At 44.8% G+C, this 24,542-nt stretch overlaps 1 protein-coding gene across 3 annotated transcripts in view; it reads right to left on the reverse strand.

Moving 5' to 3' along the window:
* Positions 1-557: 557 nt before the first annotated feature.
* UNK (unk zinc finger) overlaps positions 558-24,542 on the reverse strand; it is a 45,098-nt gene continuing 21,113 nt past the window's right edge. The window contains exons 5-17 of one of the 3 annotated variants that reach the window (XM_059485868.1): positions 24,364-24,499; positions 22,180-22,297; positions 21,149-21,233; positions 19,225-19,367; positions 17,911-17,958; positions 16,850-17,050; positions 12,717-12,785; positions 11,829-12,003; positions 10,601-10,702; positions 8,932-9,120; positions 5,982-6,079; positions 5,220-5,477; positions 558-4,877 (exon numbers count right to left, since the gene is read on the reverse strand). In XM_059485868.1, coding sequence (XP_059341851.1) covers positions 4,722-4,877; positions 5,220-5,477; positions 5,982-6,079; positions 8,932-9,120; positions 10,601-10,702; positions 11,829-12,003; positions 12,717-12,785; positions 16,850-17,050; positions 17,911-17,958; positions 19,225-19,367; positions 21,149-21,233; positions 22,180-22,297; positions 24,364-24,499 — 1,778 coding nt within the window. In that variant the 3' untranslated portion in view covers positions 558-4,721. Of the gene's footprint in view, positions 4,878-5,219; positions 5,478-5,981; positions 6,164-8,931; positions 9,121-10,600; positions 10,703-11,828; positions 12,004-12,716; positions 12,786-16,849; positions 17,051-17,910; positions 17,959-19,224; positions 19,368-21,148; positions 21,234-22,179; positions 22,298-24,363; positions 24,500-24,542 lie in introns of all 3 variants that reach the window. The other 2 variants (XM_059485866.1, XM_059485867.1) reach the window with 2 other exon arrangements.

Consider the following 24,542-nt stretch of genomic DNA (forward strand, 5'->3'; position numbering starts at 1 on the left):
TGTGCTACCAATAATCTGCAATACAAATGGGCCCATTCAGATTATTGTTGTGGTTGGACTAATGGGAAGTGGTTGATGCATCTTTGAAGCATCAATTAGACCAAATTAATTAACAGGTAATTCTTGGATCCACAGGCCAGGTGTGTTCTTCTGGGTGCCAACACATAAAACACTGCATCCACTGTGCAGGCACAGCTCACCTCTGCCCAGCCTGGCTCTTCCAGGACATAAATCCATGTCCAGACCAAGAATGTGGGTGAGAAATGTTTGGATTTGCCACTTCCAAAGAGGTCTCTGCCCCACCTTAACCACACTGCATTGATGTTCCCCCTCTTTCACCACACCTCCACCAGGAAAGTGAATTTCAACACCCTGAAAAGGGAGGGGAGCTCGGAGAGAAATTATTCTTGGTTGTGTGAAAATTGGCCCCGGATCTGTTGTTCTGAGGGCTCCAAATCCCAGATTTCCCCACCCTCCCAAGGCCCAGAGCAGAGCCCAGGGCTGCACATCCACCCGGGCACACACACACGCACACACCGCTTCAGTTTGTATTTTTTTTTTCTTAGCAAAAAAATAAAAATTTATTGTCGTCTAAAAAAAAAAAAATCCATCCTGCCCTTGGAAACTGTGACACAGATTGAGTTCTTTCCAGCCCCACATGCAAATTCACTCTGCCAAGAAAAGAGTCTAAACCAGGTTTCCGACAGCCAAAACACATATTTACAGAGTACGAGAGAACGACAGCTGAAATCACAGTTCTATACATGGAATCAACAACACGTTTTACACCACTGATCACCATTCTGCCAACTTCTACACGGACTAGGGGCGCCTCTGCCCAGTGCCCTTCCTCCTGGGGAAAGCAGAGAAGGGACTGGGCAAGAATTGCCACCAGAAATACTGCAGTGTGTATTATTATTATTTTTTTAAAATGTATACTGTATTTATTTTGTTTTAACATTGGAAGCTACAGAGTGGGGAAGCCCCAGAAATCTCTCCAATGCAGTCACTACTTTGCAGGAATACTTCACCTTTAAAATACTAGGTTTTACATCAGTAACATCTATTTTGCTGTTGGCCATCACTCCAAGGATTATAATAACTCTGGAGGAAAACACTGGTAATATTCTTCCTTCTCACATAGGGGAAAAGGAGGAAGAGAGGAGGTTCAGAGGCTGGGGGAACAGCAAGGGGTGACTGAGTCCATTCAGTGTTAAGGGCTTCCTCCCAGGGTAAGGAATTCTCTTCATTGTCTCAGCTGCACAAGCCTTGCCAGTGGCTCAGGTTCAGCTTCAGAGATGTACAAAAGTGTAAAACCCTTCAGCAGGGATCAGCTGCAGGGACCCCCAGGGGTGGGATCGGCTTTAGGAAATGTGCTCCAGCTCTGAGACCTTTCCTGGGTCCCTCCTGTGCCACTGCAGGCACGTGGCTACGGCACCTAAGGCCAGAGAGGAGCTCAAAGTGGTCCTGGCAGCCTAAAATCCTTCACCTCCTGGCTCTCACCTACAGCTCTGACCCTGCTTGTTGCTCTGGATCTACCCAGGCTAGTGTTGTCCCAAGCCAGCTGCTTCTAGGTTGGTTTTCCATAATAATGTAAAAGTTTATTGACCTTTAGGATGCTGTGGTTTCACAACACAGCCACAACTCCTTCCCCCAGCTCTCAACTCAGAAGTGTCCGACCTGCCCAATTAATCACCAAGGTCAGCTCTTCTGAAACTCCCAAAAATTTGGGGAGGAAAATGTCATTATCCACTCAGGAGTCTGTGTGAGGAGGCAGGAGCCAGCCATGGTCAGGGCTGTTCAGCTGGGCTGCTCCCCAAGGAACCCTGTGGACCCCACTTTTGTTGTGAAGCCCCCTCAGCTCTGCTGTGTTACTGTGTGTCCTGGAAAGGGAGTTCCTGCTTCAGAAGGAAGCCTGACAGTATGTGACAGGGGCTGCACTTATTAGCACCAGGTTTATTTCAGCTCTTTTTACACCATACAAAAGCTGATCACAGACTCTAAAGCCTCAACTGCAGTGCTGTGATTATGGTTTGTCCTTCCTGCACGGAGCAGGCAGCAACAACTGCTGGAGTGGGTCAGGAATGCTGCTCCGTCCCCCTGCTCCCACCTCATTTGGTTCGGAAATTGTCTTTAAATGGCCCACCAGAACATTCTAAAAATATGCAAAGATGAAGTTCTCTTTTCCATCTGATGCTTAAGAAAATAAATTCACATTTCAATATTCCTCTCCTGTTTTTTTTTAAAGCAGCAAACAAATTGATAGAAACCTAAATTTAGGAAGTGTTTCTTCAAGAACCAGAGAAAAGTGAGAAAGTCTATGTGCTTGTGCAAAGAGAGTGCTGAGAGAGGATGGGGTGGGGGCAAGGGAAGGGTCTAGTGCTAATTCCTTCAGGCTGCTCTGCCATGAGTGCAGTGTGGCAATGGAAAGTTCAAATTTAAGGGCCACAAAACAGGTGAAATTCTGAATTCTTTGGTCCTTCAGTATAAGTTTTAAAACAGAGAAACTGTTTTACTCAAAAGGGAAAAACACATTTTCTCTGGCCTGGAATTTTTCCTTGTAACCCAGGGAAACTGGGGGCAAAGAGCTCTTTGCCCTAAACCCCCCCAAGTCCTGCATCACCCTGTGACTGTCCCAGAGACAGCCCAGGCTGCCCTCAGGGGACAAGCTCCACGTGCAGGGATTCCCTGCTGGAATCACAGAGCTGCTGTGAAAAAGCACATCTGGAAAAAGAGGGTTGGCAAAAGGCAGCATCACCCCTGAGCAGCCCCTGGGGAGGCAGAGGAGCAGAGAAACCCCCACGCTCATAAAAAGTGTTACAAACCATAGCCAAAAACAGGCTGATCAGCTCTGCTGCTTATAAATATTAAAGATTTGATTCAAGAGTTTATTTCCTATGATTTAAGTTAGTTACAAAAAAAAAAAAAACAACTTTTTAGTAAATTTTTTTTCTTAATTGGGCTTTTTCCTCCTCCTCCCCTCCCACTTTAAATTTTTTTTTTTATTATTTTTATTTTTCCTAAAAAAAGAGAAATGTTCATGTATTTTAATAAAAGGTCTTTCTTTAAGATCAGACCAAGGCAGATGTGCTGCCCCATGGCACAGACATTCAAAGGCTATAACCAAACAACATAGCCACAATAGTCACTCAACAGTGTCTCTCCATTAAAAAAAATTTAAAAACCTGATGCTAGTTACAATAAAATACACATGGAAAAAAAGCATTTTTACCAAAAAACCCAAAAACAAGTTAATGGGAAAACATAAAAAAGAACTACACAGAGCTGCACTTAAGAGATCATCTGGGAATGCATATTAACCCCTTCCATGGAGAGGAAAGGTGGAATTATGGAAACAAACCTAATTATGTGTTTGTATTAAATATGAAGCTTTCTGAGAGGCTCTGGTAAAAATTCAGTTTTCCTACAACAGTGGGCTGCTGGAGGTTCCAGTGCTTTTCCAGGTCATGGAGGGGCAGCACAGGAGCATCCCTGTGCAAAATAAAAATGTTTAGTCAACTGAGTGGCCTTTTGGTTGAGATCCCAGCAGGTTACTGCAATCCACCTGATGTAAAAATCCAATGGATATGCTGGTAAGGAAAGTCACAGGAAAGCTCAGCTGCTGGGCAGGTCTGAGCTGGTGGCATTTCTCTGTCCTGCTGGACTATTTCTGTCACCACTCATCTCCAGCACCAGGGTTTCTGGAGCCAGCAATCCACAAACCACCCTTGAGCTGCTGACACAGGCAACAAAAATGTCCTCAGCCTACCTGGAATTGGTTCATGCACTTCAGCAGTGATTACGAATCAGGTCCCTGTGGCTAAAACAAAACTAATCTGGTCTGAAACAGTAAAAAGTCTCTAAACAGCCACCAGACAAAGGGGTGCCTGGAGAGAACTATCCTCTGCATCCAAATTTCCTTCATAAAGGGCTTTGGCTCACCCAAGGGCAATACTTCTAAGGCTGCTCAGACCTGGAACATGTTGGCTGCATCAGCAGTGAACATTGGTCACTGAATTTTGGGGCTTGGCTTGCTCTAGGTCCAATAGAAATTTTTTTTTTCCCTCTTTTCTTCTTTTCATACAAATATACAAAGAGTGTAAAAAAATTTAAAAAGTGAACTTTGCTGATGAAATGCCAGACAAAGTTCCTGCACATTCCAAGATGGGCAGTGTGAGGCCCTCCAGGCAGGAGCCTGGCAGAGCTCCCATCAGGGGGGACGGCTTTAACCAAGCTGGGTCAGTGAAAGAGCAGGGGGACCGAAGGCATGAGCAAGTCATTTCAAACCACCTCGATCCTCCCCGTGATCTCAACTCTTCCTCTGGAAAGCACGTGGAAGCCCCTCTTGCCCACTCTAAGTCCTTCTGGAAATAGTCAAAAATTTGTTATCACCTAAATAGAAAAGAGGAGAAACACAGACTCTTTGCAAATGGCCCTTTGATCTGTATTAAAAACAGCTCTCAAAGTTCATCAAGAGTTAGAATTAGTGGGGCACGGGTGAGGGGCAGTTTAGATACGGGATGTAAAATATTAAAAAGTGCTCTGCAACTAATTTTCTGTTTTCATGTGTGCATGTGCGTGTGTGTGCACGTCCCTACAGGTGCACAGCCACGCCCATGCACACACATATATACATATATATATATACACATACATATATATGTACGTATGTATAAAGTTAAAAAGTTCTCTAGGATATGCTCAGGAGTGTCCCTGGAAGGTCACGACTGCAGAGAGTGGGGCCTGTTGGGGTGGCAGATGGGGCACTCGCCCTCCTCAGCGCACGTCTCGCACAGCACCGCGTGTTGGCACGGCAGCACCACCCGGTTCTCCTCCTGACACTTAAGGCATTTCACTGACTGCATCTGAAATACTGCCTGCAAGAGAGGGGACAGGGCACAGCGTCAGTGTCACACACAGGGCAGGGAGGGCTTGCAGATCTCTGCCCTGCTCATCTCCTGAAGCAAAAGGGAAGCAGCACAGCACGATGCCTTTCAGGACCTTTAGGATCAACAGAACAGCTTTGATTGATTTACACTCTGTACTTTAGGCACAAAGAAGATGGAGTTATCTTCCTGTGAGCCAACTAGAGCTCACTTTGACTACATCTACCTGGAATCAGGCTTATCAGGCTTCTGATTTCTGTGTCTAATAGAGAAAAGGGGAAAAGCTGTGACCTGTAGGAGCAGAGCCCTGCCCTGCCAGGCCCTGGCACTCACCTTGTCCACTTTCTCCAGGTTTGCCCGCAGCTGTTTCTGCAGGGTGTAGAGCGACGAGAGCGAGAGCGTCTCCAGGTCAGAGAAGGAGCGCAGGAACTGCGGGTCCTGCCCGGTGTGGATCCTCTCCAGCTCCTCCTGCAGTTTCTTCACTTGCAGCTCCAAGGCTTCCCTCTGCTCCCGGGCCAGTTCACATTCCATGTTAGCTGTGTTGGCGCGATCATTTGCTTCCTCTGCCTCCTTTTTCCAAGCATCACAAGCCTGCAAGTCCCAACCAAAGAGGGTAAAAGAAGCAGTCTGAAAACTTGGTCTGTCTCCAAAGAGAAACCCAGGCAAAACTATCAATTTCTATACACTGCCCACACCAGTTCTGACCAATCTGGCCTGTTCCCAAATTCTGAAACACGTTTGGAGCCTTACTTCAAGGCACTGCTCATTCCACATATCCCATCTGCTTGGGCTGTGGTTCTACTCATCTGGCTCACAGCATTCAGGGGATGAACTTTGCATACTGATAAATTATTGGGATCAAAGGTCTGAGAGACTGTCAAACACTTCAGGGCATCTGTTGTGACATCTGACCTCGCAATTCCAGCACCTGAACACACCAGTCCAAGCAATTTGGTGATTTCCAAGGGAGAGGAAAGAATGCTGAGAACCTGTGAAGCCTACAGCTCTGTCCATCACATGTCCAGAAAAAGCCTGTTGAAAGGCTGACACCCTCCACTCTTTTACACTCCCTAATCCCAGGATTTGCCCAAGTACCTGCTTGGCTTGTTTCCAAGACTCTTCCCACTGCTTTATTGTGCCGTTGGCCTCATCCAGTTCCTGTCGCAGCCGTGCCATCTCCGCAGCACCTGGACCTGACAGAAATGCAGGTGAGGTACTGGGCGAAAAACTCCCTGAAGCAAAGTGTTCCCATATGCTGCTGTTCATCCCATTTAAACCTGTTTCACAGGGAAATAGAGAGGGTTATGTCACAGGTGCTGGCAATTTCCCCATTTCCTCCCTAACCCTGTGAAATCCAGGATTCATAAATGTGCAAATAGGATAAAAAGTTCATCTTAAGAATCAGTTTCATCTCCCTGCACCCAGAGTCCATCATAGAGGGACTTTATAGGGAAATTTCACACCATTAAGCCTCATTTTTAGTGATGCAGGGAGGAACCACGACACTGAGTGGAGGCAACTCTTGAATCAATCAGGCTGTTTTTAGAAGCATCACTTTTACAGCAGAGCTGACTGTCAGCTTGAATGCCCCTTCTTTCAGGGGAACCCCTGACCTGCTTCTACCTCCCAATTTTCAGTGCAGGACAGCCACCAGAGCTGGTTCACAGAGCCCAGGTGGTGCTTCCTCCCACCCTACACCCTAAGAAACTTCTGCTTTTGTCTCCTCAGTGTGGGGCTGAGAAAAGGAGCTTCACTTCCAAACAGTGTCACAAAAATGCTCCAAGTCATTACTGTTTCCATACACAAGGAACAGAACTGGAAAATCCTGTTTATAAACAAGTAGAGACAATAGTATCTGATTCTGCTTCATCCTCTGCAAGAGTTCTAGCACTGAGCTAGTGAGCAGCATCAAAGAAAACTAATCAGCCATTTCCCTACTTTAGCTTGTTCAAATAAACTCTCTTTTCAGGAAGAAATTCAAGGCTTAGGAGACAAAGGAATAGAATATCAGTTGTAGACAAAACTGGCTATTTTTCCAGAGTCCGGTACTCTTTCCATAACTTTCACTTAAAGTAGATACCCACACTTTGCATTCAGGGGAAAACTAGCAGGAAAAGGTAATATTGAGACAGAGTGTGGACTCTCACTCACACAGTTTGCTCCAGTTTGATGTTGGAGTCATTTTCACGCAGTGGTGCTCACCAATGGCTGGGAATATTCCTAAATCGAGCTGCAGTTGATAATTCTGATCTCACAGCAGCTAAACTGTGCCTGCAAGTGAACCCTGGATCAACAGGCTCTCACTGAGGGCTATCCCAGCACCACTGACTTCCCAGCCAAGACACAAATAGTGACAAAATTGTCTTCACCAAGGGCTTAGGCACATGAACTCATTCAGCAGAGCAGCAAGGGATCTTTGCTGGCTCAGGCCACTTACCACAGATCCATTTCAGCTGCTCTGAAGGGTGCTCAGATGAAAGCAAGAAGTTTTAATGGAATCCCAACTCACATTTTATTTTTCAAACCTCAGTTTTCTTGAATGGGAATCCAGCATTAAGCAGAATGCTGGCAAGCCACAAATTCTGCCACAGTGCTGACCAGGCTGATCTTGTAATTTGTTTTAACTCCCTCTTTCCATCTGCTGTTCTCATTTCACATTTGGGCAGAAAAGCCTTCTCTGCACATTTTGCACCTAGCACAGTGGAAACCAGCCCAGAACTAGGTATTTTTAACTTAATTTCAATACAAATAAGTGATAACTACACACTTGACATGTTATGTGCACTCACTAAGTTAAATGGAACAGATGACTGCTAACTGCTAAGATACTATTTAAATATCTTCTCAAAACCCCAGCAAAGGATTTGTTGTGTTTATGGAAAAATATATTTTATAAATAAATTATTTAAATGCATTTGTGAATTTCCTGCAATTTTTTGATTTTTATTTATATAAATATACAGTCAAGGTAAACATAACTAATTTCTTCTGAAACAGCAATTTTTCCTTTCCTTACAAAAACTGGGACAAACAGCCAGCCTCAACCTAATTAAGAGCAGAGATGGCCTCTGATGTCTTTTATTACAGTAGTTGTAAAAGCTGTTAAAGCCTAACAAGCAGCAATGGCAAGCATGGAAGCATGGGCTTGGGCTGTGCAAACAAGGGATGCAGTTACACAGATAAGTGCGTGCAGAAATAGCTTACACAAGCATGTAATAATTTTATTAGGTTAAGCTGAATATTAAAGATTAAAGTGTATCTCAGATTTTAAGAGGCATTTATGTCTAGCATCAATAGAGAGAATTAATATTTACTGTAACAAACAGAAATGAGCTGAACTGGTGTCCCTGTAGCCTGGAGGCCAAACAGTTTTATTTCTCAAGGTAATCCCATGTCTTGATAATAAAACAGATTTGTCTGCTAAATTCCCTGTTCTTCCTGATACAGCTGAAGCTCCAAAGTAATTTCTCTTCCTTCAGTCTCTCACACAGGAGGAAAGACCCTTGAGGAGGGAAGGAGCAAAGGGGACAAAACTGAAACACTTTTTGGAAAGTCCACACTACAGAACTGGTGCAGAGTGTCAAAGAGGAGGAAAAGTTCCAGTGGCCCAGGCCTGCTCTAGAGCTCCCAGAAGCCAATCTGGCCCACAAGCAGTACCAAGGGCAAACTGCAATCCCTACCTAAACTAAGCTAAGCTGAGCTGAGAACCCAGCTCTGAGTTTTATATGAAATCTCAGCAAAGCACCACTTTGCTGGTGCTGGAAAAGGCAGAGCTGTTTTCCCTGAAAGGAATCATCAAAGCAAGGCAATTAACCTATCTGCCCCTCTTTCCCAGCCTAGAAACAAGGGAAATAGAGGGAATTGCTCCCTTGTTCATGAGGCATTAGCTGACTTTTGGTGAAACAGCTTCTAGTCCCATTGCTGTTCTCATGGGAAGAAGAGATCCATGGCAGCAGTGAAACAACACATTGAAATTAAAGCCAACTGAAAATACTTACATGGCACAGACAGGCATGTACATGGGTCACACACACTGCGCATTTACCTAATGATCCATGAGAAGCTGATGTCCCCAGGAAAGTGTTTTCTGACTGGCTTAAGTGTCCCTGGGGCTGATGGAGGAAATGCGATGAGAGGCTGACCGGTGGAGAAGGAGAGGCGGAGTGAAAGGAGGCAGAGCTTCCAAGGGACCCGGGGATATTTACAGGAGCAGAACTTTGCAGCAAACTCCCACCTGGACAAAGAACACACAGAGAGGATGGCTATGTATGACCATGAGGTGTGGACACAGGCAGGAGTTCAGAGCAGGAGGTGTCAGGTTCCCTTTCTCCTCCCTGAGCCCCTCGGGATTCCCTCCACTTCTCCTGAGGTTTCATTCCCCTCTCAGCCTTTAAGAGGAGCACTGAAGCTGCCATCCCATGACCCACATAGGTTAAGACCCTCCACAATTCAATGGATTACTCTTTCAGTGGCCAAAGGAACTAAAGGTTTTCTGAGCAGAGGTCAGTCCCTGTCAGTCTAGAGAAGATGAATTTGGTATCTGGTGAAATACTTTGTCACGAAAAATTCACTTCTAAAACATGTGCCTCTGCCTTTATACTTCCAAACAACCTGTAGTGAGAAGAGCACCATGATCTCAATCACTAAAAACCAGTGACTAGCTGTAGTTACACATACCTGAGTGCCTGGATCTATCAGTAATAAAAAAACCCAAATAAACAAAAGCCTAACCACAAAGGACATCACCTTACACCAGAGGTTGTTGTGCCTGCCACTCACAGATTTAGGGAGATCTCAGCCCTGCTCTCTCCTCATCTATGTCCTTCCTTAGAAGATCACCAGGTATCACCCAGGCCTGATGTGAAGAGAGGGAGAAGGGGAGGATCCCTAAGGCACTGCAGGGGAGAGCAGCAGCAGCCAGGGACAGTAAACCTCCAACAGGCTCTAATCTTTGCCAGGGAAGTGGAAGTAATTTTCTTTCCACAGGTCCTTTCCTACCTCAATACAGCTCCAGGCAGTGCAGTTCCCTTGGAAACCTTCAGACAACCAGTTAGCTCCTGTTCAAACAGCTGCTTTACACAGCAAGGGCAGCCAGAAACTACAACCACCTCCAAAACAGTTATGAGATGTTTCTTTTTTCCCTGGACACCCATCAGAGACAGGCAGAAGAGGCCTTAGCCTACCTCCATGTATCAAAATGAGACAGACATTACAGGAACCAAATAGCAGACCATGATGACACTCTGACAGATGGATGGCATTACCAGGTCAGTGAGTTTCCTGTTACAGCTAGGGAGAGTTTTCTGCTTAAGATGCAAATTGTTATAATTTGGCCTGATTTGAAATGCATTAGATGCTTTCTGGAGTCTACTTACACATTCAAAAAAAAAAAAAAAAAAAGGAAAATAAAAAAGGAAAAAAAAAGGAAAAAAAGGACAAAAAAAGGGAAAAAAAAAAATCAGGCAAGTCCCATTCAGTCTCAAGAAACATCCCCAAGACAGCTGGGCCCAATGGCAACAGCTCAGCTCTCCTGGTCAGTAAGGGCAAGCTCTCACTTCAAAGATGCTCAGGGGTTGCCAGAGTTTGTTGTAATTGCTGTTTTAACCAATGTCATTTTGGGACTGGTTTTAGAGCTTGGTTGGGCTGGCTCCACTGAGGTGACTGGGCAACACTGCTTGGCAGAAGATAAAGAAAGCTCTGTTGCTTTCATGTACCTATCATGATGCCACTCGTGTGGGGCACTGTGCTGCTGTCAAATGTCTTCTCCAGGGCAGCCACTCCGAATTCATTCAGGTCCAGGTCATCCAAGGCAGACTCTGCCAGACACAGAGGTACCAATTATGTTATAAAGGACCAACAACTTCAAGAGATAGGATGGCCCAAAGAGCCTACATGCAGAGGAGCCTGTGCTTGCTACCTCTCAGGGCCCTACTCTCCATCCTGTTCTGGTTTGGCAGAAGTGTCATGGGCAGCTTTTCAGTTCAGGTTCTTGAACCTGACCTGTTTCTTTTTGTCTTAAGTATTCCCAAAGGGTATATGAAAACAAAAATCTGATTAATTAACAGCAGATCCCATAAGTCTTCCCCAAACTGCTCTTTTAAGTCTATCCCTTATGTACAGGAACACTGCCTTATGGCATGTCTGGGTCTGGTTTGTGCTCTGTCCCTGCTTTCCTGAAAAGCCACTTGGAAAAAAATACCAGGAGAAGAGAACACTTGAAAAACATCTCTGAGGTTCTCATATTGGGTAAAATAAAGCTTATTAATGCCTGAAACTGTTATATCTATTTGAACATGCCTCATCACTAATGATGATCAATATAATTCCATCCCACACATGCCCACTCATTTCTATTATTATTTTTAACAAATTAGTGAGATCACCTCAGAAACGTCACTTTTAATTAAAAAAAAGGAAAAAAAAAAAGAAAAAAAAGGAAGAAGAAAAACAGGTGACCAAAAAGCCTGTGCCTATCTAAGAGTGACTCCACTCTCTGGACTCTCCTGTTTTCCTTCCTCTTACAGCCTCTGTCCTACACTCTACAAAGGACAAAGTCCTTACAATCTACCTGATGGTAGCTCTGGCTATAAAATTCTCACTTAGAACTGAGGGGTTGTAACTGTGGAAAATGCCCCTGTGATTTCCTGCCTAGTCCAAGACCTCTTTGTCACTTTGACAAAGCTAAAGCTAAGGCCCTTTTACACCATTCTGAGTGAGTGGCTCAGAGGCCTTCAGTTGGTCCCGTGGGTGAATTTCATCCCAAATGACCTGCAGGGAACATCAGACGTGTCACAGTCACAGAACAAGCTCCAGCAATCTGCCAGCACTGACAGACACAGAAATCTGGAGGTCACTGGAACACCCAGGTTACTCCAAGCCTCATTCCTGGAGATCCATGGTGAGGAAGCCCTAAACTCTCATAAGAGAAAAAGGCAAAGTTACCTATGACAGACTCAACGGTGTCACTGGTTGGGTAGAAGGGAAGGGCATTGGCATTCATGCCTGGGATGCTGCTGGTGCCAGCGGGGCTCGGGGGGGTTGCAGCCAGACTGGAGGTGATGCTAGAGGAGATGCTGGATGTCAGTGGGCTCCCCACTGGGAGAATGCCCAGGATGTCCTGAAACAAGAGTGTGGAAAGCGAAAGAGGTAGGAAATAAAACATCTTTCTAGAACAACCCCTTCAGAAACGTGCAGGAAGGAGGCAAATGCCAGCAGCAAACCTGTTTCCTGCCTGCTTCCAACCTGACAGATGGCTACTGCTGCCACTGGGCTGGGGGTGGGGAGAGATTAACAGCTTTTCTTTAATTTCTGTCGACTGTTCTCCATTCTGTGGCCCCCCTCCCCTCCCCTCCCCTCCCCTCCCCTCCCCTCCCCTCCCCTCCCCTCCCCAGTATTCTAAACATCTCTCAGGCTACCCCAGAATTAACTCCTGTGACCCACAGGTTGCATGCAATCACAGACATGGGCCACACAATCACTCACTCAGACTTAGTTCAGCACACGACTTAGAACCTGATATTAAATTCCCTTTGCCAAATCCTTGAACTTAGATGACTCCAGAGATCTATCCCAGCTCAATTTTCTGTAATTTGAAGACTCTCCTGCACAGTCCAGCCCTATGAATCTACCCTGAATTCACTCAGGTCTAACTATTCCCAAATAACACCTCCAGCAAATCATCCCATCTTCATAAAGTAATCCCTCCAGCTGAGCATCCCTAATGGTGTCTGGACTGTTATTTACTCCCTGCAGAGCTGTCTGGATCCACAGATTTCTCTGTGGTGCTGGAAGCCCTGAGCTAGCCTCAGAGCCCTGCCAGCAGCTCCATACCTGTTTGGGCTGTAACAAAGGTTGCTCCTGGCTCCTGTGTTCCAGGGAATGGGACTTCATTTTTGCTTGCTGCAGTAAAGAAACAAAACAAATGATAAGCAGAGAGATTATTTAGCAAAATTAAAAATGGCTGGCTGCTGGCTTTGGAGAGGCCGTAGGAAACACAGTCCACCCCTCTCTTGGGCTGTCCAAGGCACTGCAGAATTTGGGGAGAGGAAAAGCACAGCAAACTGGAAACATTCCAAGTTGTTTGCTTTCTGTATAGCAAGACATCACCCCCAGAGTTATGCAGAGACTTGTCACAATGACATTTGCCTTTAATGCTGCTGTAAGACCCCTGCTAGCACAAAGCACATCCTAAGAACCACGATCAAAACCAAATTATTTTGCCTTGCTATAACTAACTCATCACCCTTACTGCATCTAACACCCAGAAAGGGCCAGAAATGGTGGGAGGCACACTGCATTGTTAAAATATGCAAATATTTTTCAGTTTGGGGAAAATAAAAGTATGTAGATTATGTTTTCCCTCAAATCTTTCCAGCTCCCAGCTAGGACTGGGAGTAAAACACAGTGATAACTAACCAATTTTCAAAGCAACATCATCAAACTAACTTTACAAAAAATCCTCCCCTCAGCCATTAACATAAGAGCTCAAAGTTAGAAAACATAAGTGAGGCCAAGGCTGTCTGGAATTGCAAAACTGCATGAATGCCAAGACACATTTAGAATCCCACTATCCAGGCTAAAAACTCAGCTTAAGGTCCTTTCAGCATTATACCTTTAATGGATATCAACTCTCTTGCCTTGCAACATCAGTCAGTTCTGCTGGGATTCAGCTGGGAAGTGGCCTCAGGAGCCTGTCAGTCTGTCTGTAGGCCTTGCTCCCTTTCTCCCATGCTGTGACATGGCACAGGAGATCAATCCCACCCTCTGGGCACAGAGAGGCAGCAAAAAAGTGCTGGGAGTCAGCCCTGCCTGTTTACTCATCCCCAACCCCCCCAGTGTGAAACACAGACATGTTCCAGCCATAAAGCAAGCCTGCTTTCTATCCCAAATCCATCTCTGCAGGAAACTGAGGCATGATGTGCATGAGGCACCACCCTGAGCTAAGTGATAACCCTTTGCTTCTTGGCTGAACAGTCTCATGCCAAAGATAAATGAGTGCTGGGGAGGGGTGATGTAACCAGACAGGCAAAAGAGCAGAGCAGGAATTCCTCCTTTGCTTTTACTTCATTAAATCATTTTCTCTGCTCAGCTCTGTGCCTGTGGGCAGACAGAGAGCTCACAGCCTGGACACAAGATGCTCCTGCAGTGTTCTCTCACACCTCCCTGAGCATGTTCACGACACAGGAGCCCATGATGGGCTGGCTCTGCTCTCTGAGTGCCTCTGTGAGTGTCTGATAAGGCTGCTGCTGCATTAGCCAGCACAGCCCTGCCCTGTCTGACACTCTGAACACAAAATGTGCCATCTCACACGTCAGCAGCGAGGGGAGGGCACACAGGCAGCCGTGCCCCCACTGAGAGGCTTCCTGCCAGCCTGGGGAGCTGCCTCTGCTGCAGTTAAGTCTTACTGGAAGTGCTTTTTGTTTTTTTCCTTTAAGGAGAAAAGTGAAGATATTTCCAAGTCAGCCCCAATTCCCAATGGCTGGAATTCACACAACACAAGGGAAAAATAGAGCAAACAAAATGTCACCACTAAGGCAGTCTCCTTTAGCTCTGAATAACATTAGAAAGGGCACACATTGAGACAGACATTCAAAGGACAGGCTGAAATTCTCCAGCTCCCTCTGTTGCAGTCAGGGAAGAGAACAAGGGACATAAATTGAGTGAAACTAAATGTTTTCTGACCAGCATGGAACAAACCTACTGTGCTGTGTGTCAAGAATTGGGAACACCTCCTGGTTGTGGCATTCAAGTCCTTCCAGTGCAGCCAGCATTTTTCCAGCTTGCTAAATCTTCTGGGATTTGGGAAAAGTATTTTTAGCTTTAACTGCTGGCTCAGCCTTACTATAAACTATGTGGAATCTATTAAGACTGAAGGTACATTTTTCATTCTAATAAGATAGAAACTATTTGTATAAATTCTACAGGGGGAAAATGACAAGGCCATTGCAGAACTGAGCCAGAGTGTCTCCTCACACAGGAGCTGACAAAGTTAAATGCCTCATTATTGATCTAATTTACAGGGTATTTGAGAATCTCTGGTGCTCACTGCAGCCAAAGGGAATTACAGTAGAATTTAAAAAGTAAGTAATTATAGATTAAAGTAAAATTAAATCAGGACACTTATGAGACACCTAATCTTGTGTGTAGAAGCCTAGCACAAGGCAACTGTGATTACTTCTGTCTATACCTTAACAGCTATTTATTCCTGTTTAACACAGGTTTTGCTTAATTAAAGCACACAATTAAGCAGTTATGTGAACACAGTATCTTTGTAGCACAGATCTGACTCCAGATACAAATGCTCATCATCTGGCCCTCCTTTTACAAGCCCTATTCATGCTCCATCCCTTTTCTCCTTGGCTTAGGCTTGCTGCCCGTTTTCTCCAAAGCAGGGCCTCCTTGGCACCCTGCCCCTGCTGGCAGCAGCCAGGGGTTCTCTCAGTCCTTCAGCTCTGGGTTCTCTTCTCCTTTGCAGCACAGGCCACAGAGAAGGAGGACATGTTTTTCCCTTTGTTTCTAAACAACTGTTACAAGCTGCTGTGCCTGCAAGAAGTGCCAAGATCACAGCATGCTCTGCTCTTTACCCCCAAAGACGTGTTGCATCAATTTGCAGTTTCCTAAGGCACATCCCCCCTAGGCCAGACAAAGGGAGCATTGATAAGAGAGCACACATGCATATAGCTTAATCTGGATTTGTCACTGCATCATTTTAATTAGACTAAACAGTGCTCAAGACTGGCTCTACTGCAAAGCTTGGCCATATTTTCCCAAAGCCATAAAAATAAATAAAACCCATGGAGTCTGCTGCTAAATTCAACTATTTTATGCAAGACCTTGTCTGGACAGGATATTTCCATAGTTTTCTCACAGCAGTACAGGCTCATTAAGACTGACTTCTTTAATGTCACAGACCAAAGTGAAAACATGGCCAGGCTGAAAGCAGCACTTTTTCTCCTCTCTGTTCTCAGGCAACACAGACCTGGTATTCTAATCCCTTTTTATACTCTTGTCCAAAAGAACTTGCAGGAGATACATTTGCAGGCACCTCCTCATACAAGGAGCTATTCCCCCCTCCCCCTAAATCAAGATAAAATTACAAACCCAGTGAGAAATAAAAACTGAAATAAAAACCCAAGCTCTAGGTTGGGCTCAGGTTGGAAGGGGTGGTGCAGAGAAATTATTAATTGTAACACCAAGAAAGGAAATTCACAGCAAGAAACTGAGTGTGGAAAAGCTCATGTGTGGCAAAAGAGCTGGAGAGACTGTTCCAGGCCTCGGGAGCAGCAGAAATAAAGCATGACACCAGGAAGAAGTAAGGCAAGAGTGGGATATCCAAAAGGGATAAGAGGGAATGTCATTAAGAGATGTGGGTTGGGTAATGTTCAGAGGGTTCTTCAAATAAGAATGAGGAATTCTAATTTAATACAGAAGGCACAGGACAGAGTCAAGGATCAGAATGATACAGCCACAGAAGCAAGAGACAACTAACATGACATCTTCTGACACCAGAGGAATGGTGAACAGAGGACAAACCAAGTGATGGAGATCAAGGTAAGAGTTTGTAGTGGAAAGACAGAAGGAAAGATGAATTTCCATGAGACAATACAGTAAAAGACACAGCAACTCCTGGCAAGGACCTAGACATGAAAAAAAGAAAGAGCAAGAAGTGATGTGGGAAGCTACTCAGGGTCAACACAGGACAGAAGTTGAGAGGGGTTAGGAAAACAAGCAGCAATTTGATTTCTACAGACTGGGTGTGTGATGGCAGCAAGGGAGACAAGACCAGATGTGAGATGGAAGAAGCTAGAAGGGAGACTGAAAACAAGAGCAGAGATCCAGAAGCTGCTCATATCAGAACAGTGCTCTCCCTCTTTTGTTCCAGCAGAAACAAAACCCCATTCAAGCTAGACTAGACTTATTCCTTCTCATCCCCCCAACTCTTCCAGCCAATATTCCCCACTAACCTGGCATTTGAAACTCTTCAAATACTCGGCCCCAACCTGATCTTCTCGCTCAAACCCCGGGGCTTTCTTGTAGCTGCCAGCTGCTGTGACTGAGTCTGGAGGAAAACCAATGCTCTCCAAGCTGTGGGGCTTCCCAATGGCACCAGGAGGAGACCCACATATATTAGATGGGCTTCCAAGACTGCTGTTCCTACAAAGAATCTAACAGAGGGAACAAGGGTCAGGAAAGAACAGCCAGACAGCAGGAACTGCTCAAAGAGGCATCCATGGAAGGGCTCAGTCACGTCACTGTTTGTGGATTGATTTCACTGACAGCCAACACAACCATACAAGCTTCCAGTAAACACTCATTAAACAGACAGGAAAAAGCTCCACTGAATTTACACAGTCCCACAATTATGGTTTTATTGTTGTTACTTTGGAGTGCAGTCTTGGAAAATCTAACCTATAGCTCTAGTGACATTTTTCTTCCTGAAGCCTCAGAGGTGACTGATCAGGTTCCCGAAATGACCACAAAACTCTTCCCTTCCCTTTCCTTAGGCTACAGTGGGTCCTGTCTGACTCTGGGTGGTGGTGTGGAACCTGGAAAGGTTCCACAACAGTCAGGCATATCTGAGCTATATGTAATACTCTGTTTTTTGCTTTCCAGTTGGAAATCTCAGAGTTTTAATGCAGACACAAGTCAGGTATCAACAGCTGCATTAAAAAACCCCAATGATTTCCAACACTTCCATTCTTTGGACTAATACCAGGGATCACAATCACATGCAACAAGGCTAGTTTTGCACTGTAGATGAAGCCACAGACAGCAGCAAAAGAAATTGAGTTTTAGAGAATGTGTCCACCTGGATGAACACAAATTTCCCGTTTCTCTGGGACAAATAAATATTAGCCTCCACTGGCAAGCACGACTGTGCTTCAGACATCACACATTCAAATGTGGAACAGTCTGGGCTGGCATTAGGAAAAAAAAAAGGAGCAGCCTACAATGTTTTTATTTTATTTTCATACAGACATTCTGCTGTCCACGCTTCCCTACAGTCACAAAGATAACTACTCACTGTGGTGGAGGTGGGGCTAGTTGGCAGAGTTCCTGATTTATTCCACACCTACAGTACAAATACAAAACAGAACAAGCCACAGTGAGGCTGGCTGCTACAGGGACCTTTTTCTCTGATTAATTCATCATGTAAAATGATCACCAGCAAAGCCATATTTGTTTGCAAGCTACATGCAGATGCCCTGTGGAGTGATGAAGTCATAGACAGACATGTGCTGCCATTTGGCACATATCCAAGGATTAGGAAAGACTGTTTAAAAGACTAAGAGCTTGAGATAGACAAGACCTAAACAGCCTAAAAGTAGGAGATATCTTCAACTGCCCTGCAGTTTTTAGTGAATTAAAACAATACCTTCATAAGATGTAGGGGTTTTTATTTCTTTCCAGTGTTATTTAGTAAGAGACAATATTATGTCCAGACTTTTCAAGATGTGTTTGCAATTCTACTTGCAATCCAATTCAGGACAGCTATGAACTGCTAGGTTGGCTCAAACACAACTTCTCTTTTCAAAGAGAGGGAATAAAATAAAGCAGAGGTCCTAGATGAGTTCACCTCAATCTGACCAGTTTCAAATGAGTTAAATTCATGTCACTGTACCTTCTCCAAACCTCAGCCAACCATTTGAAAAGGTTACACACCTTATCAAGTGCAGTACAAACAGGAAAGACTTAACAGAAAAAAAAAGAAAAAGCTAAATAAAAATGTAGTCTACCATCCCATGGGTTTCTAATCTGAATCTTGAGTATCTGTTCAACACTTAGACATCTCCTGTCTTGTATGGACAACTAACTGCCAACAATCTGGAGGCATTACTGAAACATACCCCAGAGTTTAGCTATCTCCAGAAGTACAAGAGGGAGGGAACAAAGGATATCCTATAATGCAACACACAATATACACAGGCTAAGGCTCTGAGATTACATATGTAAACAAACTCAATTGTAGTTATGTACTTTAGAGGCTGTTGGCTCACAGCCCTCAATTATAGGTCGTGGAAGCTGAGCCCAATATGTACCTCCAAACAGGAAGGAGTTGGACTGCATGTGCGGATGTATTCCACTCTCCTGAAAGTACATCAACAAACCCTGCACAGAAAAGAAGGCCTGGGATTTTTATATGTGAGAGGACAATACTAAAGCCACTGAATGTATGTTCCAAAAAACCAGATCCCTCTAAAAAGCATGGAGCTGAGTACTAGGAAAAAAATCTCATATCCTCTGGGCTTTGGGATACTTTGCTTGGGAGAAAGAACAGAGGCTCAGAGAAACACAGATTTACACAACATGGACAAGGCTTCTCCACAGGGCTACATACATTGCTAAGGTCTGGGGCATGAGGACTGGAAGGGCTGACTGGAACAGAGTCCCCAGCTGCTGAGGGCATGTACATCACAGGTGCTGTCTGCGTGGGGCTGGACACGGCCGAGGATTGCTGCAAATCTTCGCTGAGCGCCGGCTCTGCGGGAGACAAAGCACAGGGACACCCTCAGAGCTCAGCCATGGAGCACAAACATCCAGGAACAAGGATACCCAGATATTCCTGAGAGGAAAAATACTCCACAAGCACCTACCTATAAATGTAGAAGTAAGGAGAAACCTTATTTGGCTTGTTTGCTTATCTAATATTCCTCACGTTTTTGCTGTCATCACATCCACACTGTGCTGCTCGTTAATGCTGCTCCAAAATTATCTTCCCTGCATGAATTGTGTGTTATTCATTCAGCTCTCTTGGACTAAGCAGAGTTTCCTTCTTTGCTTGGCACAGAGTTGATGGGTGCATTACAATTAGCTGAGGGAGTTAAAGTTTCCATCTGCTCAGTACAAATCATTACCAAAAAAAGTGGCACTGGTTTAGAAGGTAGAGATGCTGTAGATTTGTAGGATTTACATCTAACACACAGCATCTTCACAAAAACGACAGAACTGACACTACATCTATATTTCAATATCCTCAAAATGCTGGTTTCTTGCTATTAATCAGTAAAACTCAGGTTAAGAGCAGATATAATAAATGGACTCCTGTTATTTTAATTGCATTTGGCCTGTCCTTGTTGACCTTGTAAGAAAAACTAAAAGATACAAATCCATAAGACAGCACAAGAAATAACCAAGTTGGAATGACCTAAGTGGCACAGAATGTTACTCTAATTAATATAATATCAAGTGCAGTAATCTTAGTAGGAGTAGGACATCCCTTAACAAAAATACTATATTATACCCAAGGAAGTTTGCTAAACACTGTTCCTGTATCAAGATTTCATTTTCTAAAGCTTGCTGGATCCCACTGTGTGGCTGCACTGCTGTGTTTTGGTCCATTACAGCCCACAGCTCCAGCTATAATTACTGCTTGTCAACAAGGCTTCCTATAAAAGGAACAGCACAACCTTGTAGGGAATTTACTCTCCCCATTCCTTGTCAAAGGCAGCAATTACTAATTCCCTCATTTACAAAGGATAATCAAATAACAAAGAGATTTTCTCAAGGCCATGTAGTGAGTCAGTATCAGAACAAATCTAGTGAATAACCTGCTCTAATAATTGCAAATTCAGCAGTGAGATTGCAAAGCAGCAACTGAGGAGGAGCCCTAGGACAGGAACTAACCATTATTTATGAATGTTAGGATCACCTGTAGGTAGAACTTCCACAACCAAAACTGCATCACTAGTTTATAGTTGATTAAACTGAGGATTGAAATAATGCCCTATAAGTCAGGGAGCTATTGAGAAAAGAAGATTTCAGATAAAGCAGTAAAAAATGCTGCATATTTTTCTTTTCCAACCTGAATTAAAGACTTAAACTCTAAGCAAAACTTCACAAAGAATAAAATAGCTTTTTTTTTTTTTTTAATTGATCAATAAATTATCTACAATCAGCAATTTTATCTTCAGCTTTTTAAGATATGACACTTGGCAATTTAGCTAGGTACAGTTTATCCATGTACAGAAAAGCAGCTTTCTCCATTTCCATCCTCCTGAACTGACACCAGAGAACTGAGCAGGAGAGAGGGAACAGAGGGAGATCCTTCAAGAGACAGAGCAGTGAGAGCTAAAGGCTGAGTCCTACAGGCCACCTACTGCCTCCAGCTCTGCCAACACCTCCCACACCAGCACAGTTTTACAGAAATCAAAGTTAACCCTTCACAGAAGCTCTGGTTTTGCAGCTGTACATTTAAATTCCCTTGGTCAGAAGCTTTCCGTAGCTCAAACATGCAGGAAAGATGAGAGAAGTAGTGCACGTACGTTCTACGTGTGCAAAGGCACAGAAGGGTCCTCGGGGACAGCTGCCAGACTGCTGCATATCATTGCATTTGGTGGATTTGTAGATCTAAGGGTGGGAAAACAAACAAACAAAACAAAACAAAAAAAAAAACACCAAACAGAAATGAATAGAAAATAACAGCGACCAGCAGGTACAGAAGTACTATGAAGAAATTTGACAGCAAGGTAGGGACACAGATAAGAGGTGCAAAGGCCAGCAGAGCTCAGGGTGACCATTTCAGTGCTTTGCTTCAAAGAAAGGAAAACCCACTATAGCTCTGGAAACACCCAAATATGCCCATGACAGCTAGACCTCACCCAGAGACCAACCCACCACACACCAGCTCACCCAAAGGTCACCATCTGCCATGAAGTCCCTCAGACTCACTGGAAGCTCCATGGACATTACAAATGGCAAAAGGTAGGAAACAGCTGACAGATGACAGCACAGAAAGTTGCAGCCACATGTTTGCAAGGAAAATAACAAACCATTGACAAGGATTGTAGCAAATGGGTAATTCCCTCTCCCCCCAGTTTGACAGGCGGTGACAATGGTTACTGTGCAGATACGGGCCCCACAAAGCTTTTCAACACTGTAACATGAAGCAGACTAGGAAAAGGTCTTAATTACACTTTCTGTAAGGATATTGGAATGCTCTGGGCATGCTCACAGCTAAGAGCTTGGTGGTGTTTAGTGCTATCAACATGAACCACAAACTCTTAGTCAAGGAAACAGATGCTGTTTGCTCACATGCAGACCCACATTGTGCTTTCCAAAGGATCCCAAACCTGACCCTGCTCCTACACTTGAATTTTCCCCCACTTTTCTTACCTCCTCCCATACAGTCTATTCTGTCAAGCAGCTGAATTGCAGCTTACTCCCAACATGCAGCTTCTCTGTATCCCAGGACCACAGTACAAGCAGCCCACACCCTCTCCCACCTGGCACAGTGATTTACTTTGTAAGACTGGAATGCTTTTGCTTGTCCAAGGGGAGTGAGGAGTTACTGTACCTCTGGGTGGAACTGCTGCTCTGTGCGAGTGTGGCAGTACTGGCAGGAGTCTCCATTTTCACACTTACTGGGATCTCCCCACTCGTCCCCGTGCTTCACACTGGGACACGGTGAAGATCTGTGCAAATAAGGAAGGAGGAGAAGGCATCAGACTCACAGGTGTGCTCTGAGCTTTGATTACTTTGGGTAGGTGGAGGGAGGTGATTCTCCCCTCTGATCCACTCCTGGAGGACTGCATCCAGCCCTGGGTACCCCAAGATCAGAAGGATGTGGGCCTGCTGGAGCAAGTTCAGAGAGAGCCAAAAAGGGGCTCTAAGGGTCCCTCTGCTCTGAAGCCAGGCTGGGAGCACTGGGGTGCTCAGCCTGGAGAAGGCTCCAGGGAGACCTCAGAGCCCATTCCAGCACCTAAAGGGGCTCCAGGAGAGCTGGAGTGGGACTTTGCACAAGGGCCTGGAGTGCCAGGACAAGGGGAAATGGCTTTAAATGGAAAAAGAATAGGTTTAGATTAAATACAAGGGAGCAATTCTTCCCTGTGAGGGTGGTGAGGCCCTGGCACAGGTTGCCCTGAGAAGCTGTGGCTGCCCCTGGACCCCTGGAACTGGATGGGGCTTGCAGCAGCCTGGGATAGTGAAAGGTGTTCCTGCCCATGGCAGGGGTGGAACAAGAAGAGCTTTAAGGCCCCTTCCAACCCAAACCATTCTGTGATGTTACAATTCCTCAGTCGGGGGTAGGTTTGGCTGCCCACCCTCAGCTGTATAATCTGCTTGGCTGCTGCTTCCCCAGCCCCCACCCAGCTGCTATTGCATCTTCTCCCCCTTCTTCCAATTTCCCAATGAAAAAAACATGGCTTAATTCTCTATTTGAAACGAAATACAACTTGAACCAGCATAACAATATCAGCAGCTGATGTGATTAGTGTCAGAGACGCTGGGTCTGGTTTCTGTTTTGGAACTGCACCTTCATAGAAAGCTAAGAAGTTAATTGGCTAATCCTAAAACACATAATACCCTTACAGCAGTATGTTTCCAGGTTTATAGTGTGGCCATGTGGGAAAGAGGCTGAGTCAGGTCACTGGGGAAAAGGCAAGTCCGTTTCTTTCTCCCAGCCAGGAACAGTTCCTTTTCCCAGATCTGAATTTTTGCTGTGACCTACTTCCCCTGCTCTTTATGCTCTTAACCATTCCCTCAAACAACAGCAGAGGGAAGCAGATAGCAGCACCAGCACAGCCACATCAGCTGGGGTGGGGAAAACACAGAAGTGAGTGGAGAGCAGCAGCAAAGCTTTCACCTCTTCCCTTCCCAAAGGGCTCAGAGAGGGGCAAAAAGTAAATAATAGCTGCTGCCTGAAGACTGCCCCAGCGGTTCTATTTCCCCTTAAAGCAATGAGATTAATATTCCTTTGATTGCTGCCTGTTTAATTTTTTTAATATGGAATTTCAGTTCAAAAATTTCTGTGAATGTTGGGGGTGGGGAAGAGAAGCGAGAACATCCCTGGTATTTTCTCTCCTGGCTTTCTGGTCTGCTCCTGTGTTTTTCAAAAAGGAACTAAGGGAAAGCCCCACTGAGACCACAACAAAAGCTCTGTTGTGTTGGAGGAAATGAGGGCCTATAATTTGGATGAAATGCGTTCGGGGAGACACAGCACACTGAAAAATCCAGTGACAGCTGAGTGACAGAACACCCTGGTGCCTCACAAGCAGAGCCTTTAGCAGCTGGTTAAGGATGCATGTCCAGCTACAGTCCCTCCTCATGATTCCCATCACCAGGCATACACAACAAGCAGCCTGATGATTCTGAATCCTTTACCATGAACACATTGTTGGATGAGTTTGTTTCTAGATGGGGATTAAAACTTTCTTTTGTTTTCTCTTCCCTGCACTGCTTTCTAAAGCAGAGGTTTGTGTGGTAAGGGAAAGCCAGACACAGGTTCTCTTTGCTATAAAATCAGAGTTAAATCAAACATGATTTAACAATTCATTTATTAGAGTACTGGTTACTATATATAGGAAAACTTCTTGTTATCTTTCTGCTAGGAAGAAATAACAGTCCATCACACCTCTCTGTACATGGCTTGGAGATAGACTAAAAACAACTATCTAGTGGTCAAAATCCTGCCTCCTGCACCACAGATTTCCAACATACTGCACCATTCAGCTGGGAAGTACAAAACCCAGGATCACAGTACCTGTATTTGTGTTTTCTTGGACTTCGTCTCCTGTCTTTGCTATTGTGGTAGTAGGGGCAGGCATAACCCTGGCGGCAGAGCCGGGGGGGCTTCTTACACTGCTCTGTCTTGTAGTTTCCCAACACATATGTTGTATCTGCAAAAAACCCCAATGAGTTAAGATAAATTACCATAATCCA

The sequence above is a fragment of the Ammospiza nelsoni genome, chromosome 19 (genome assembly GCF_027579445.1).
Source record: "Ammospiza nelsoni isolate bAmmNel1 chromosome 19, bAmmNel1.pri, whole genome shotgun sequence".
Taxonomy (NCBI): domain Eukaryota; kingdom Metazoa; phylum Chordata; class Aves; order Passeriformes; family Passerellidae; genus Ammospiza; species Ammospiza nelsoni.